The sequence below is a fragment of the Bos mutus genome, chromosome 18 (genome assembly GCF_027580195.1).
Source record: "Bos mutus isolate GX-2022 chromosome 18, NWIPB_WYAK_1.1, whole genome shotgun sequence".
In the NCBI taxonomy this organism is placed as follows: Eukaryota; Metazoa; Chordata; class Mammalia; order Artiodactyla; family Bovidae; genus Bos; species Bos mutus.
This window is the reverse complement of record NC_091634.1, coordinates 15,501,330-15,517,969: the sequence shown is the minus strand read 5'-3', so window position 1 is coordinate 15,517,969 and position 16,640 is coordinate 15,501,330. Positions and strand designations below refer to the sequence as shown.

The 16,640-nt window shown below is 39.0% G+C and overlaps 2 protein-coding genes across 9 annotated transcripts in view; one reads left to right on the top strand and one right to left on the bottom strand.

The window, feature by feature from the left end:
• The first annotated feature begins 23 nt into the window (after window positions 1-23).
• ZNF829 (zinc finger protein 829) lies at window positions 24-15,798 on the top strand. Of its 8 annotated transcripts, none has more exons than XM_070387918.1 (5): window positions 24-161; window positions 1,167-1,240; window positions 3,943-4,069; window positions 4,372-4,467; window positions 10,328-15,798. In XM_070387918.1, exons 2-5 carry the CDS (start codon window positions 1,208-1,210, stop codon window positions 11,305-11,307), a joined length of 1,236 nt encoding a protein of 411 aa, XP_070244019.1. In that variant the 5' UTR covers window positions 24-161; window positions 1,167-1,207; the 3' UTR covers window positions 11,308-15,798. The 8 variants fall into 8 exon arrangements, with proteins under 8 accessions (XP_070244019.1, XP_070244014.1, XP_070244016.1 ...); XM_070387913.1 differs by having other exon boundaries at window positions 108-346; XM_070387915.1 differs by having other exon boundaries at window positions 108-426.
• Window positions 5,268-16,640, bottom strand: part of ZNF793 (zinc finger protein 793) — a 44,832-nt gene continuing 33,459 nt past the window's right edge. Inside the window, exon 6 of the mRNA XM_070387926.1 lies at window positions 5,268-5,881. Within this exon, the coding sequence (XP_070244027.1) occupies window positions 5,709-5,881 (173 nt within the window). The 3' untranslated portion in view covers window positions 5,268-5,708. The remainder of the gene's footprint in view (window positions 5,882-16,640) is intronic.

Sequence of the window (16,640 nt, the reverse complement as noted above, 5' to 3'; positions counted from 1 at the left end):
GGCCGGAGTCAACTTCCGGCCAGAAAGGAGCAGGCGCTTCCTGTGTGAGGGTCGGGGTGAGCCAGGTCCTATCGGGTAGCTGAGCCCCAGCGTGCTGAGATACCTCGAATTGCAACTCCGAGACCTGGCTAACCTCTGAATTGAAGGAGCAGTCGTTTCGGGTGGGTCCAGGCAGGGCGCTGAGAGGAATCGGCCGTGGGGACAACTCTGGACCACATTTCCCAGAGGGCCTGGCGGCCTGTCACTCTTCTCGCGGGAACTCGAAATTTTCATCACGCCTGGCGGGACCGTTAGATTCGTGAGGCCAGAGATCGTGGGCCCCTGGGGACCTGGTTCAGCTGTGCAGGTTCGGACCTCAGGGGACCCGAAAGGTCTAAATTGAAGAAACTGGAGACCTATACGGAGCTTCTGTGCTGGCGGAATGGAGTGAGAAGGGGGGAAGTTATGCGACTCGTATGCAGATATAGGATGCCTGTCATTGTGGGATTGTGACTGTGTGTCCCTATGGTAGTACGTGCTCATAATACCAAGACAGTGGGGTGCCTGCAACTGTGCGAGTGTAATTATGCGTCCTGTGGTGAGTTAGCGATTGTGTCTGTGTTACCACGTTTGACTCTGTGTGTGAGGATGTGCAGTTTGTGTTCTCTTAAGTATGACTGTGCAGAATGTATGGGCTTCCCCGGTGGCGCTAGTGGTAAAGAACCTGCCTGCCAATGCAGGAGACTTAAGAGACGCGGGTTCGATCCCTTAAGACGCGGGTCAAGAAGATCGTAAGAGGGCATGGCAACCCACTCCAGTATTCTTGCCTGGAGAATCCCCTGGGCAGAGGAGCATGGCAGGTTACAAGCTATAGGATTGCACAGAGTTGGACACGATTGAAGCGTCTTAAGCATGCACGCACGTGCGGAATGTACGAGTCTGATCAGCTGTGCGGTTGTTACTCCAGAGTTCAGTTCTTAGGAAACCTCTGTGAAGTTTGGTTTGATTGGAGTCCTCAACAGCAGTAACCGCAGCTTTCTTCTGAGACACTGGGAATGGACGGGATACCCCATTTTCCTCTGATCTCCTTTACCTGTGTGTACTGAGGGGTGGGGATGAGAATGGGGCTGGGCTGGGGCTGACTTGTGACCTGACCAGTGTCTTACCCTTACTTTCTACTCTCCCAGTTCTACCCTTCTCCAGGTGAGGCTCAAAAGAGAAGGAAAGAATGCATGATGAACTTCTGCAAACAGTGTCCAAGGTATGTTGGGATTTCCTCATTGCTTTCTGTCTTCTGAAAGTTAATGCTTAATAAAGGTATATCATTTGATGATAAGTTCCTATGATTTTCCTACTGGAGAAAAGGATAGTTGAGCCTGCTACTGAAGCACAGTAACTCCCATATACCTAATGTTTACTTATTTGGAAAACGGCTCCACTTCTGTTTGTCAAATTTTTTTCTTTTTAAAGGCAATATTTATTATGACTTTAAAAGCATGACTATTTTGGAGAGTTTCAAAACAATTACCAAGAAAAAAGTAAAATAGGACCACTCAAAAACCAGTGTTAATATTTTTGTGTATTTTAATTGTTTTTCCAAAATCAAATTATACTTCATTTACCATTTTGAGTGATAGTCACTCAGTCATGTGTGACTCTTTGCGACCCCAAGGCCTGTAGCCTGCCAGTCTCCTCTGTCTGTGGAATTCTCCAGGCCAAAAAAGTATTCTCCTCTGTCATCAAATGATCTTTGTAAATACAATTTTTCAAAGGTACATATTATTTTTTTCATGAATGAGTTATAGTTTATTCTTCAAATCAGTTGTATGAGACATGAAGTCTTTGCTTTATCTCAGGAAGGGGGTGGAGGGCTGGCAGGCAGCTAGAATTTTGGAGTCTCCTTGTAACTAGAAGAAACAAAAATATCTTTATTCACTTATGTTTCAACATGTCTCATCTTGGGGAACTCACCAATCATAAGGCTATCAATCACGTTATTTTTTTTTTATTTGAGTATTAGAGTGTACCCAGGTAGAAGAGTCAGAATAGGGATACTATCTTCACAAGGTATAAATTTGGAGCTGAAATTCAGTTCTCATGGAACTAAGTTTAGAACTCTCAATTTTAAGAATGTGTGTTTGGTACAGAGGCAAAGAAAATCAAGAAGAGAATCAGTCTTCTCAAATAAGCTTAAGGCCGTTCTATCTGAATTTCTTCAGAAAGAGTTGAGTCCTTCCAATCCATTCTCCTGTGCCAAAGCCCAAACAGAGCATCTGGTTCCCCTCTCCCATCAACCTCTAATTACACTCACCAGCTCTATATTGAAGATATTGCCCAATATTAATATTCTAGGAAGGTAGTATACTGCAGTGGGGAATACATTGAAATTTGTTTTCAGAAGCTAACCTAGTGTTTGATCTGGAAATATCTGAAACATTCCCAGTAAAATCAGAGAAAGACAAGGGTACACACCATTACCAATGTTATTTAACATTGTTCTGTGGGCATTAACCAAAGCACTTAAACAAAAGGAAAATTTAGGTTAAAAATTAGAAAAGAGGGTGTAAGATTATTACTTTTTGCAGATGACATGACTGTGTACCTGAAAAACCAAATCAACTTATAACCAACACTCTGAAATAAGCAGGACTTCATAGGAAGCAAGGAAAAGAATATTTTTTTCCCAAAATTTCCACTCTTAACTCTATGGCTAATTTTTTTGTTGCCCTGGATAAAAGCTTGTGCAGTCTCTAAAATTTTTTTGATCACTCTTCAGTATTTTTTGGTTATTTTCAGTCACAAGATCAGACTTATTTTAGTAATTACACTCTCTGGTTGAGTGTAATAATGTGCAAATTTTATTTAAAGCCTGTTCTCTGATCTTAGGCTTACTTCAGGCTAGAAGCTTGCATTGTGAAAAGGAGGACATATAGTCCTAAGCTGCTTTATTTCCTTAACCTGAACTCCTTTCTCTGCTCCGTAGTCCATTTCTTTCCCATAGTCCTTTATCCTCCTATTCCTAGGTATTAGTCTCTGGATCTGCTCCCAGATATTATCCTGGGCCTTGCCTTTTACAATTATACTGGACTTCATTCACCATTCTTATGTTAGTTTCCTAGCTTCTGAATATAATACCTTTCATTTGCTTATTCTCTAGTTTTGATGACACACATAAGCCAGTACCTTCCCAAGAAAAGCTGGACAGGAGAAAATTTAACATTCATTCTCTATGAATCTAGAATTGTCTTGAGCTAATTTTCATACTAGCTTGGTATTTAATATTGCTTGGTATATAATCTTCATATTAACTTTGAGTATTGAATTCTCTGCCAAAATTTGTTGTCCTTTGTAATATTAAAGGAATTAGAGACTTCCCTAGTGTTCTAGTGGCTAAGACTCTGCACTCCCAAAACAGGGGGCCCAGGTTTGATCCCTGGTCAAGGAACTAGATCCCACATGCAGTTAATTAATTAATTAAAAAATAAAGGGATCATTTCATTTTCTTATTTTAAATAGTGCTGTTGAGTCATCCATTCCCATTCCGATTTCTGAAAATTTTTAATGTGATCCACACAAGGTTTTAAAAAGTTCTGTTTTTCCCTGATATTCTGAAATTTTACTCCAAAATATAACATAAAGTATTTTTTAAAGTCTATCACATTTCCCCCTCTTTTAGGGCTTAAAGGGAACATGGGAAGGGACTCTTATTTATGCAGATTTTACTGTGGCCAGGCACTGAGCTGCAGGCTTGCTATTTCATCTCATTGGAAAAGTCCACTCTATTTGCACACTCCTAGACAGATCCCTCTGTACATAGCAGATATGGCTTGGCTGATGTAATAGGATCCAGCTCCTTCAATTTGCTTAATAATCTGTCCTTTTCTGTAGAGCTCTCTATCATCTCATTTACTACCATCATTTTCTTCTCTCCTTCCATTGTGAAAGCATGTGTGTTATTTTCAGGGGTCAATGATGTTCAGGGACGTGTCTATAAACTTCTCTCAGGAGGAATGGGAATGCCTGGACTCTGGTCAGATGAATTTATACAAAGAAGTGATGTTGGAGAATTTCAGCAACCTGGTTTCAGTGGGTAAGGATGACTGTCCCCCCAATTCAGAGTCTGCTCTTGGGAATGTCTCCTTTCTCCACTGTGAATTACTCATTCCAGGTAACCAGCTAAATTCCTGCTCTCTGTCCCCCAAGGAATGGTTGAGTTGGAATGGAATGGGAGAGCTGGAAATGGGCAGCTCTGTTGGGATATGGCTGAAGCTTCATCTTCATTTTTTCTCTCGTCCTTCCTGTAGTGGCATCTCTCTTGATCACCAAAGGACTGGATCTGATTTCTGGGACACCAACAGCATAACCATGTCCCGTGTCTTTTCTTGTGATCAGGACTTTCTAGTTCTAAACCGGCTGTGATCTCCCTTTTGGAACAAGGAAAAGAGCCCTGGATGATTGACAGAGAACTGACCAGAGGCCTTTGTTCAGGTAAGCAAGAGATGATAGTGCAGGAGTAGAGCCTGAGGAGATACTACCTGTAGGATGTTATCAGGAAACTCCCTACAAAAACCCAAGGCCTCTTCCATAAAAGATATATCTTGTTTTTTTTCCTCTTATACTTTTTTCTCTGTCCAACGTAGCAAGTATTAATGCCTTCCTTCTTCATTTCCAAGGCAGTTATTCTACCCACTTTTTAGATTTCATTCCTTCATTGGATATGCTGCATTTAGACTTATGTAAGAGTAGATATTCCCACCCTAAGAAGTGTGTGTGTGTGTGTGTGTGTGTGTTTTCTTTTCCAATTTATCATTTTATCTACTGGTTTTCATTTTATCTACTTTCCAGAAAATTACTAGCTGTAATTTTCAGAACCCTTTCCCAATCACTCCCCTCTTTGTCCTCCCGAAAAATACACACTATCTTGACTTCTAACTCTATGAAGTAAGTTTTGCCTGTTTCTGAGTTGCATGTAAGTGGAATCATACAGTACTTATGCTTTTATTTTTCTTTCTCACCTTCATGGGATACATCGTCCATGTTATTGCATATCAGTTCAGTTCAGTTGCTCAGTTGTGTCCGACTCTTTGCAATCCCATGGATTGCAGCACACCAGGCTTCTCTGTCCATCACCAACTCCCGGAGCTTGCTTATGCCTGTCCATTAAGTCAGTGATGCCATCCAACCATCTCATCCTCTGTTGTCCCCTTCTCTTGCCTTCAATCTTTCCCAGCATTAGGGTCTTTTCAGATGAGTCAGTTCTTTGCATCACGTGGCCAAAGTATTGGAGTTTCAGCTTCAGCATCAGTCCTTCCAATGAATACTCAGGACTGATTTCCTTAGAATGGACTGGTTGGCTCTCCTTGCAGTCCAAGAGACTCTCAAGAGTCTTCTCCAACACCACAGTTCAAAAGCATCAATTCTTTGGCGCTCAGCTTTCTTTATAGCCCAACTCTCACATCCATACATGACTACTGGAAAAACCATAGATTTGACTAGATGGACCTTTGTTGGCAAAGTAATGTCTCTGCTTTTTAATATGCTGTCTAAGTTGGTCATAACTTTTCTTCCAAGGTGCAAGCATCTTTTAATTTCATGGCTAGAGTCACCATCTGCAGTGATTTTGGAGCCCAAAAAAATAAAGTCTGTCACTGTTTCCATTGTTTCCCCATCTATTTGCCGTGAAGTGATGGGACCAGATGCCATGATCTTAGTTTTCTGAATGTTGAGTTTTAAGTCGACTTTTTCACTCTCTTTTCTTTCACTTTCATCAAGAGGCTCTTTAGTTCTTCACTTTCTGCTATAAGGGTGGTGTCATTTATGTATCTGAGGTTATTGATATTTCTCCCAGAAATCTTGATTCCAGCTTGTGTTTCATCCAGCCCGGAATTTCTCATGATGTACTCTGCATATAAGTTAAATAAGCAGGGTGATAATATACATGCATTTATTGCATATAGCTAATGTTGGTTCATTCTCAGTGCAATGTGGTATTCCATTCTATGGATATATTTTACATTATTTATTCTGTATTGCTAATTATTATAAATTAAGTGTCCTTTCTACTACTGACTATTGGGTTGTTTTCCAGTTTTTAGCTGTTTTACATAATGCTGCTGTGAACATCTGTGTACATATATTTTGGTGTATATATATACACATTTCTTTTTGGTGTATACACAGGAATGGAGTTACTAGGTAACAGGATATGTGTTGGTTCAGTTTTAATAATGCCAGTTTTCCAAAGTGGTTATGCCAATTTATATTTCCAATAGCAATATGAATGTTGCTATTGCTCTGCATTCTTGCCAGTTCTTGATATTGCCAGACCTTTTAATGTTAGCCATCCTGTGGTATGTTTATGTGCATGTGTGTGTGTTCTGTGACTTGCCCATTTAAGTTTCTTTGTTCTGTTCATTGGGTTGTCTTTCTTTCTCTTACTGATTTGAAGGAGCTCTTTGTATAGTCAGAATATGAGCCTTTGTAAATATCTACCTCTATCACTTCCTTTTTATTCTCTTAGTGTTGTCTTTTGATGTTATTAATTTTAAGAAGACAAGCTTACCTATCTTTTCCTTTATAATTGTTGCTTTTTGTGTTTTGTGTAGGATTCATTGCTTACTCCAAAATCATGAAAATACTTCCTGTTTTATATTCTAGTAGCTTTGTTGCTTCACCTCTTACATTTAGATCTCCAGCTCCTTGGAGCTGATATTTGATGTAGTATGAGGTGGGAGTCAAATTTCATTTTCTCCCCCATGTGAATATGCAGTTGACCCAGCAAGGTCTACTGGAAAGACTTTCTCTCTCTATAAGACTACTTTGCCATAAATCATGTGTTGCCATATCTATAAGTCTGTCTCTGGACTTTATTATGTTCCATTTGCTTGTCTACCTGTGTCTGAATACCATACTAGAATGGTACTATAGCATTTTAAAAAACCTGCTCACTGCTCTGTGTTGACATTGTTTCCTTTATTCTTTTCCATGAGCACCTGTATTTTTCAAAATTTCTTTTATAACTATAGTCCACATATCCTAGTGACATTGCCCTTCGGTAAAATTGCCTCCTTTACAGTACTTTTAATGTATATTAGAAAAAAAGTGTTTATTAGACATACTTAATAGGGCATTACACTCACTCCAGTGTTCTTGCCTGGAGAATCCCAGGGACAGGGGAGCCTGGTGGGCTGCCATCTATAGGGTCGCACAGAGTCGGACACGAGTGAAGCAGCTTAGCAGCAGCAGTAGCAACTCTAGTTTTGAAACTTTTGTTTTCCCCTTTTTCCTTTAAATGCTATTTAAGTCAGTAAATAAATAAAACTCCAAAAGTACAAACCATAAAGCAAAATCATGAACTGAAAATACATCAAAATTAAGAATTTCTGTTAAATGAAGGACACAATAGATAAATTTAATGCAGAGTAGATCGGAAGATAGTTGCTAATTAATAGGAAGAAGTTAGTGACCCAATAAAAATACTGATAAAGGTTAATGAGGTTAAAATGCTAATTAATAAGCCTTTCAGATGTTGACACTTAATAATGACAAATGCAAATAATGACAGTAATGAAATATCACTTTTCACTTACTATCATGGAAAAGTAGGAAGCTGGATAACGACAGCTGTGAGTGGGGACTTAGAAATTCTTATGCATTCTTGGTGAAAGTATAAAATGGTATTGCCTTTCTCATCTGTTACTACTTAAACTGGTATACATATGCCCCATTTTTGAGTATATATCTACAATTGAAAATCATACAAAAGGGTAAATACTTAATGTCTTTCCAGTGCCATACCAGTGTATTTTTCATGTTCACTTGAGGATTATTTAATTATCTGGGGAAATGTATCTTTGTTTCACTTATTATTTGCTATTCATTAGGGACCAAGTTCTCTTAAAATTAGATATTAAGTTTAAAAAGATTGGTAAATTGCAAATGATTTGTCTAGTGGAAAAGGTAGTCTGGAAGGAATAGGATAATATCTTATTGTCTTATTCTTATCTAATAGGATTATCCTATTATCTTAAAAATTTTTATCCTTTTTTTCTGTTAATGTGGCTGGTATCACCATCTGCTTTTTTATTTATTTATTTATTTATTTTTTTTTTCACCATCTGCTTCTATGCTTGCTTCTGGACATCCTGGGCTTGAAATAAAGATATTGTACTACTGCACTCTATAGTACTATACAGTAAAATATACAAAAGCACAACCACTTGTAGAGGATGCACACACGTGACAGTGTACACCAGACACGTGAGTTATGTGATTGGACATGTGAAAGATGTACTTTTGCATTTTTTAAAGTTTGCAACTTGAAGGTTTGTCTGTAGGGGGCTTACGGTATTGTTTTCTCCATTCAGCCATTCTCTTTTTATTTGAGAGTTTAATCCATTTACATTTACAGTTATTGTTAATAAGTAACAACTTACTATTGCTATTTTATTATTTTCTGTCCTTGTAGTTCTTTTGTCCCTCTTTCCCTCCCTTGCTGCCTTCATTTTCTTTCTTTATTTGTATTGATATGCTTTGACTCCTTTCTTTTTCTTTTGTTTATCTTCTATAAGGTGTCTTCTTTGTAGTTATCATTGGGCTTTCAGAAATATAACAGTATGTTTTATGCTGATAACAGTCACATACAAAAATAATTTTACTTCTCCTTATCCACTCTTTGTGCTGTTGACCTTGTACCCATCTGGTACATAGATTAGTTCACCAACCAGGAAGCTTCCTCCAATCCTTCCAAGTATTTTACTGGAGTGTCATTATTTAGGCAAGTGTGACCAGCCCCATCCCTTGAAACAAAGGATCCACTGTGAATCACCTCTTTATCATAAAGTCAGATATGATCAAAAGACCCTTGTTGTGAATAATGAAAGATAGTCCAGTGGTTTTTGAAGCTGGGAACAAAGACCAAATACATTTTTTTGAAGCTGGGAACAAAGACCAAATACATTTTTTTTTAATATCACAAGTATGTATATTTTCTGTTAATTCTTTATTCCCAGTTCAGTACCAGTGTCCCTGCCTATGCTAGATGTTCCTGACTCCAGATTTTCTCTGGTTCCATTTTTCTAGATTTCTAGTTTTCTTTGAGAATGGAAAACTATAATCATCCTTTCCTGTGGGATAGGGAGGAGATACACTCTTTGAATTCATCCTTCAGCTTTTACTCTGCTCTGCACTCTGCTATTAGAAGTGCCTGATGCCTCCAGTTCTTATGTATTTGAAGGGATTTGCACCATGAATCAATACTGTGGAATTCACCCACTGGAGCTTGTTTAGTATTCTGTGGTCTGCAGTCACTTATCACTCATCCATTGACTTTCCAGTTTCCAAGTTCTGTTTCTTCTCCAGTATCTTTTATCCTCATGGGGTTTTCCTTTCCCTTTGTTAAGCTTTTAGTGTAATTTTCTTATGGATTCATGAAAAGCATTGGTAAACTTATACCTACAGTCTGCCATTTTTAACAGAAATTATGCCCCCTTTAAAAAAAAATATAGTTGTCCCTCATTAAGTCACAAATTCTATATTTATGAATTCATTTACTCACTGAAATTTATTTGTAAATCCCAAATCAGTACTTACAGTGTTTTCATGGTCATTAACAGATATAATGCAGAGTGGTGGAAAATCCTCGTTTCTCACAGAGACTGTTTCATTCTTATTCTCTTCTTTCTCACGCTCAAGCTACCTCCCTCTTAGTGACTGCCATGGCATGAAGATTCCATTTCTCTGTCCTGGCATCAGCATCACAGAATTCGAAAGCAAACTATTTTCACTGCATCCCCAACATGTACCAGGCTCTATTCACAGACGTGATTTACCTGTCTACCATTCTCACCAGTTTCATTCAGCACCCTAGACTTGCTGTGGGCTGTCCCCCAATGTGAATTTGCCAACAATATACCCTTTGCTTAAAGTCACTAACCCTCCACTATCCCCATTTATACATTTCAACACATTTATTCCTCAGTAGTCCTGAAAGCATGACAGTTATCCACAAATTACAAGACATAGTATGGTGCTCTGTGAGTATGTACTTATATAAATGTATATATGCTTAGAATCACTATATAATGTGGAGGATAGCCCTGAATAATGTGGACTCGCTGAAGTTGCAGGTGATTCTAATCCCCACCAGGTTCTCTTCAGCTTCCTCTATTGCCTCTCCTTAATGTCTGTGCTTTCCTTAACAATTTTACAAATTGCTTAGCCATGTTTGAGAACTATCTAACTGTTTACTTTCCCAAATATTATTTTCAGTTTAATCTTTGCATTTTTCAGAAGTTTAACCTTTCCCAGAATAAGAAAAATAAGCATATGCCTTTTTGTTTTCTTTCAGATCTGGAATCCATGTGTGAGACCAAGTTATTATCTCTAAAGAAGAGACATTTTAGTCAAGTAATATTTACCCATGAAGACCTACCCACTTTTTATCAGCCGACATTTCTCATTCCACATCAAAAAACTATTAATGAAGAGAAATCCTGTGAATATAAAATATGTGGAAAGGCCTTTAATCAAAACTCACAGTTTATTCAACATCAAAGAATTCATTCTGCTGAAAAAAACTATGAATGTAAGGAGTGTGGGAAATCCTTTAGTCGTGGCTCACTTGTTAGTCGACATCAGAGGATTCACACTGGTGAAAAACCCTATGAATGTAAAGAATGTGGCAAGGCTTTTAGTTGTAGTTCGTATTTTTCTCAACATCAGAGGATTCACACTGGTGAGAAACCCTATGAATGTAAGGAATGTGGAAAGGCCTTTAATTATTGCTCAAACCTTAATGATCATCAGAGAATTCACACTGGTGAAAAACCCTATGAATGTAAAGTATGTGGAAAAGCCTTTACTAAGAGTTCACAACTTTTTCCACACCTGAGAATTCATACCGGTGAGAAACCTTATGAATGTAAGGAATGTGGGAAAGCCTTTACTCAACATTCAAGGCTTATTCAGCACCACAGAATGCACACTGGTGAGAAACCTTATGAGTGTAAGGAATGTGGGAAGGCCTTTAGTAGTGCCTCAACACTTACTAACCATCACAGAATTCACACTGGCAAGAAACTCTATGAATGTAAAGAATGTGGAAAGGCCTTTATTCAGAGCTCAGAACTTATTCAACATCAGAGAATCCATACAGGTGAAAAACCATATGAATGTAATGAGTGTGGAAAGGCTTTTAATAAAGGCTCAAACCTTACTCGTCATCAAAGAATTCACACTGGTGAGAAACCTTATGACTGTAAAGAATGTGGGAAGTCCTTTGGTAGTCGCTCTGACCTCATCCGCCATGAAGGAACTCATAATGGATAAGTGATAGTTCCTTTTGATAAACTTGATAGTAATATTTTTAAAACAAGTGATGCAAAAATGCAAGGGGAAAAAACTGAAGGTTCTTCTGTGTAATAGTTTCCTAGGGTTGCTGTAATGAAGTACCAAGTACCACAAAACAAGGTGGCTTAAAACAACAGAACTTATTCTCTCATAGTTTTTGAGACTTGAAACCCAAAATCAAAGTTGTTGGCAAGTTTGATTCCTTCTAGGGACTCAGGAAGAATCTGTTGCACACCCTTCTAGCTTCTTATAGCAGCAATTTTTGACATGCCTCGGCTTATAGAAGCATTGCTGCTGTCTCTGCCTCCATCTTCATACTACGTTCTCTGTGTGTCTCTGCATCTGTTCTGTTATACAGACACAGGTCATATTGGATTAGGGCTCACCATAAGGACCTCATCTTAACTTGATTTTATCTACAGAGACCTTATTTCCAGGTACTATCACATTAACATACCAGGGGTTGGACTTCCAATATAGTTCAACCCATTACACTGTTAACACTATTTTTTCTAATGTGTTTGTAATTTTATGTATAACATTAATCAAATGTATTTAATAATGTGAATTCAAGGTCTAAATTAAACCCCCTTTTCCCTCAAAAAATTCTGTCCCCAAAATTCTATGTTTTAGGACCATCTTTTCTATTTCTGTGGCCTACATCATCCTACACTGTAAATTGTGTTGCATAGGCTATCTTTGAATTCATGGTGGAATTATAAATTTGTATTTGAAGATAGCTTGTTAGTATTTTCTTGTTAAAAAAAAAAACAGAGGGCACAAAGAAAGATTTATAAGCCTGTGAAACAGAAATGACTGCTTTCAAATTATCATAGTATATCCTTGCAGGCTTTATTTCATGTAATCATGATATACATGTTGTACATATGGTACATGTTGTACCATAACCTGCTTTTATCATGCTACTATTTAAGTACAGATGTTTATGTATTATTATTTTTAATGGTGTCATAATCTTTTCTGTGGTTGACTCTCATTTTGCTAAATAACTACTGATAAATATTTTGGTGCCTGTTTAAACTTTTGTAGTTACAGAAGTTGCCTTCTAAATGCAACTTTAGTACTTTTTTTGTTTGAAATTTCAAAACATTTAATTTCAATGTTGAAATAACTAATGAATATTTTCTCCCTGTAAAAAATTGCCAATAATCCCCAATTCCCTCATAATCGCTATTATGAATTTATTTTTATCCATTGAAACCTTTTTTTTTTAAGTTTTTTACATGCATGTGCACATACAACCAAATATGTAAACAGTTTAGAAAAAGTGTTGCTTTATACTTTTTTTTTATAATTACTAATGATGGTTATGTTGGATTGTTGTAAGGATTTAACTCATTTGAGTTAAGTGAAAAATGGGAGTCTTACTAACATATAGTAAGAATGTAGCTGGTAGTTATCCAAAATTAACATTAATATTTTCAACATTATTATTTATGGAAAGGACTTTTACCATGTTTCATCATAATTTATATCAAAGAATTTATAATGAAAAAAGGACCTATGGCTGTAATGTTTGCAAAAAAGCATCTTAGCAACACTTACTCCTTATTCAACATGAAGTATAAAAAAAAAAAACACTAAGAAAACTCAGAGACAAAGAATGGGTGAATAAGCCTACATTAACACCTTGTACTTCATGCTGCACAATTATCTCATACCCAGCAAAAAACCTATTTGTCAAGAATAGTTGAAAACCCAATTGTCAAAAAAGAGAAAGACATGAAATATTGTTAATAATCACTTCCTTCTCAGAAAATCTGTACATCATATTCTTTTCCAGAATGGGAAAAAATTAAAATATGATAACAATAAATATTGACAATGCTCCTCCAAATGTTGGGGCTTCCCTGGTGGCTCAGTGGTAAAGAATCCACCTGCCAAGCAGGAGACGTGGATTTAATCCCTGGGTTGGGAAGATGCCCTAGAGAAGGAAATGGCAACCCACTCCAGTATTCTTGCCTGGGAAATCCCATGGGCACAAGAGCCTGGCTGGCTACAGTCCGTGAGGTAGCAAAGATCAGACACAACTAAGCAATTAAGCACACACACAGAAGCATACAAGCACATTATGTAGAAAAACTTTTGAGGGTTGGCAGGCAACTAGATCTGTATTTAGATTAAAATGTATAGACTGGGACTTCCCTGGTGGTCCAGTGGTTGAGAGTCCACTTGCCAGTGCAGGGGAAAAGGGTTTTATCTTTGGCCCAGAGTCGGACATGACTGAAGCGACTTAGCAGCAGCAGGAAGATTTCACATGCTGCAGGGCAATTAAGCCAGTGCGCCACAACTAGTGAAGCCTGTGCACCCTAGAGCCTGTGCTCTGAAAAAAGAGAAGCCACTGGAATGAGAAGCCTAAGCATGGCAACTAGAGTAGCCCCTGCTCCCTGTAATTAGAGAAAGACCCCTGCAGCAACGAAGACCCAGCGCAGCCATGTCCCCAGCTTCTGTGCTTAGTCTTGTCCGATACTTTGCGACCCTGTGGACTGTAGCCCGCCAGGCTCGTCTGTCTATGGGGATTCTCCAGGCAAGAATACTGGAGTGGGTTTCCATGCCCTCCTCCAGGGGATCTTCCCAACCCCGGGATCAAACCTAGATCTCCTGCGTTGCAGGCAGATTCTTTACTGTATGAGCCACCAGGGAAGCCCAGTGCAGCCATACATGAATTAAAAAAAATTTTTTTAATGTATTGGCTTGCTGATAATATCAGGAAATCACTAATAAATGAACTAAATATGTAAGACAAAATGTCAGAAAAATGAAAGCAAACTAAATTCGAACATAGAAGAAAAGACTTCCCTGGTGGTCCAGTGGTTGCCGTGCCAATCTTCCAATGCAGGGGGTGAAGGTTTGATCCTTGGTTGGGGGACTAAGATCCCACATACCTCTTGGTGAGGAAAAAATAAGAGATTGTCAAGAGAATGAGAAGACAATTCATCAGATCAGATCAGATCAGTCGCTCAGTCGTGTCCGACTCTTTGTGACCCCATGAATCGCAGCACGCCAGGCCTCCCTGTCCATCACCAACTCCCAGAGTTCACTCAGACTCACGTCCATTGAGTCAGTGATGCCATCCAGCCATCTCATCCTCTGTCGTCCCCTTCTCCTCCTGCCCCCAATCCCTCCCAGCATCAGAATCTTTTCCAATGAGTCAACTCTTCGCATGAGGTGGCCAAAGTACTGGAGTTTCAGCTTTAGCATCATTCCTTCCAAAGAAATCCCAGGGCTGATCTCCTTCAGAATGGATTGGTTGGATCTCCTTGCAGTCCAAGGGACTCTCGAGTCTTCTCTAAAACCACAGTTCAAAAGCATCAATTCTTTGGTGCTCAACCTTCTTTACAGTCCAACTCTCTCATCCATACATGACCACAGGAAAAACCATAGCCTTGACTAGACGAACCTTTGTTGGCAAAGGAATGTCTCTGCTTTTGTATATGCTATCTAGGTTGGTCATAACTTTCCTTCCAAGGAGTAAGCATCTTTTAATTTCGTGGCTGCAGTCACCATCTGCAGTGATTTTGGAGCCCAGAAAAATAAAGTCTAACACTGTTTCCACTGTTTCCCCATCTATTTCCCATGAAGTGGTGGGACCGGCTGCCATGATCTTCGTTTTCTGGATGGTATAAAGTGTCTACAAATCATATATCTGATAAGAGATTAATATCTAGAGTATATAAAGAATTCCAAAAGCAATATAAAAAACAGGGGCTTCCCTGGTGGTTCAGCGGTAAAGAATCCGACTGCCAATGGATGAGATAGAGGTTAGATCCCTAAGCCAGGAGAATCCCACATGCCTTGAAGCAGCTAAGCCCGTGTACCACAACTATTGAGCCTGTGCTCTAGATCATGGGAGCTACAACTACTGAGGCCTGCTCCTTAGAGCCTGTGCTCTGCAACAAAAGAAGCCACTGTGATGAGAGGCTCAAACAATGAAACTAGAGAGTAACCCCAACACTGCAACTAGAAAAAAGCCCAAGCAGCAACAAAGACCCAGAACAGCCAAAAATTAGTTTTAAAAAACGGGCAAAGGTCGTGAATAGACATTTCTCCAAAGATAGTATACAGATGGCCAATGAACACAAGAAAAGATGCTCAATATAACCAATCATTCAGTTCAGTTCAATCGCTCAGTCGTGTCCGACTCTTTGCGACCCCATGGACTATAGCACGCCAGGCTTCCCAGTCCATCACCAACTCCTGGAGTTTACTCAAACTCATGTCCATCGAGTCGGTGATGCCATCCAACCATCTCATCCTCTGTTGTCCCCTTCTTCTCTTGCCTTCAATCTTTCCCAGCATCAGGGTCTTTTCAAATGAGTCAGCTTTTTGCATCAGGTGGCCAAAGTATTGGAGTTTCAGCTTCAGCATCAGTCCTTCCAATGAATACTCAGGACTGATTTCCTTTAGGATGGACTGGTTGAATCTCCTTGCAGTCCAAAGGACTCAAGAGTCTTCTCCAACACCACAGTTCAAAAACATCAATTCTTCGGCACTCAGCTTTCTTTATAGTCCAACTCTCACATCCATACATGACTACTGGAAAAACCATAGCTTTGACTAGACATTTGTTGGCAAAGTAATGTCTCTGCTTTTTAATATGCTGTCTAGGTTGGTCATAACTTTTCTTCCAAGGAGCAAGTGTCTTTTAATTTCATGGCTACAGTCACCATCTGCAATGATTTTGGAGCCCCCCAAAATAAAGTCTGACACTGTTTCCACTGTTTCCCCATCTACTTGCTATGAAGTGATGGGACCAGATTTCATGATCTTAGTTTTCTGAATGTTGAGTTTTAAGTCAACTTTTTCACTTTCTTCTTTCATCAAGAGGCTCTTTAGTTCTTCTTCACTTTCTGCCATAAGGGTGGTGTCATCTTCATATCTGAGGTTATTGATATTTCTCCTGGCAATCTGGATTCCAGCTTGTGCTTCCTCCAGCCCAGCGTTTCTCATGATGTACTCTGCATATAAGTTAAATAAGCAGGGTGACAATATACAGCCTTGACGTACTCCTTTCCCTATTTGGAACCAGTCTGTTGTTCCATGTCCAGTTCTCACTGTTGCTTCCTGAGCTGCATACAGATTTCTCAAGAGACAAGTCAGGTGGTCTAGCATTCCCATCTCTTTAAGACGTTTCCACAGTTTGTTGTGGTCCACACAGTCAAAGGCTTTGGCATAGTCAATAAGGCAGAAATAGATGTTTTTCTGGAACTCTCTTGCTTTGGCATTGCTTGCTATCCCCAATACAAAAAACAGTGCCTGGTTCATGGTAAGCACTCTGTATGCACTTGTGA

What these genes read in the sequence shown, in the direction of transcription:
- ZNF829 (XM_070387918.1), top strand. Translation starts at nt 1,208, where the DNA reads ATGCATGATGAACTTCTGCAAACAGTGTCCAAG. An exon ending in TTCTGCAAACAGTGTCCAAG is followed by an intron (nt 1,241 to 3,942) that starts GTATGTTGGGAT and finishes TGTTATTTTCAG; the next exon opens with GGGTCAATGATGTTCAGGGA. An exon ending in GACCAGAGGCCTTTGTTCAG is followed by an intron (nt 4,468 to 10,327) that starts GTAAGCAAGAGA and finishes GTTTTCTTTCAG; the next exon opens with ATCTGGAATCCATGTGTGAG.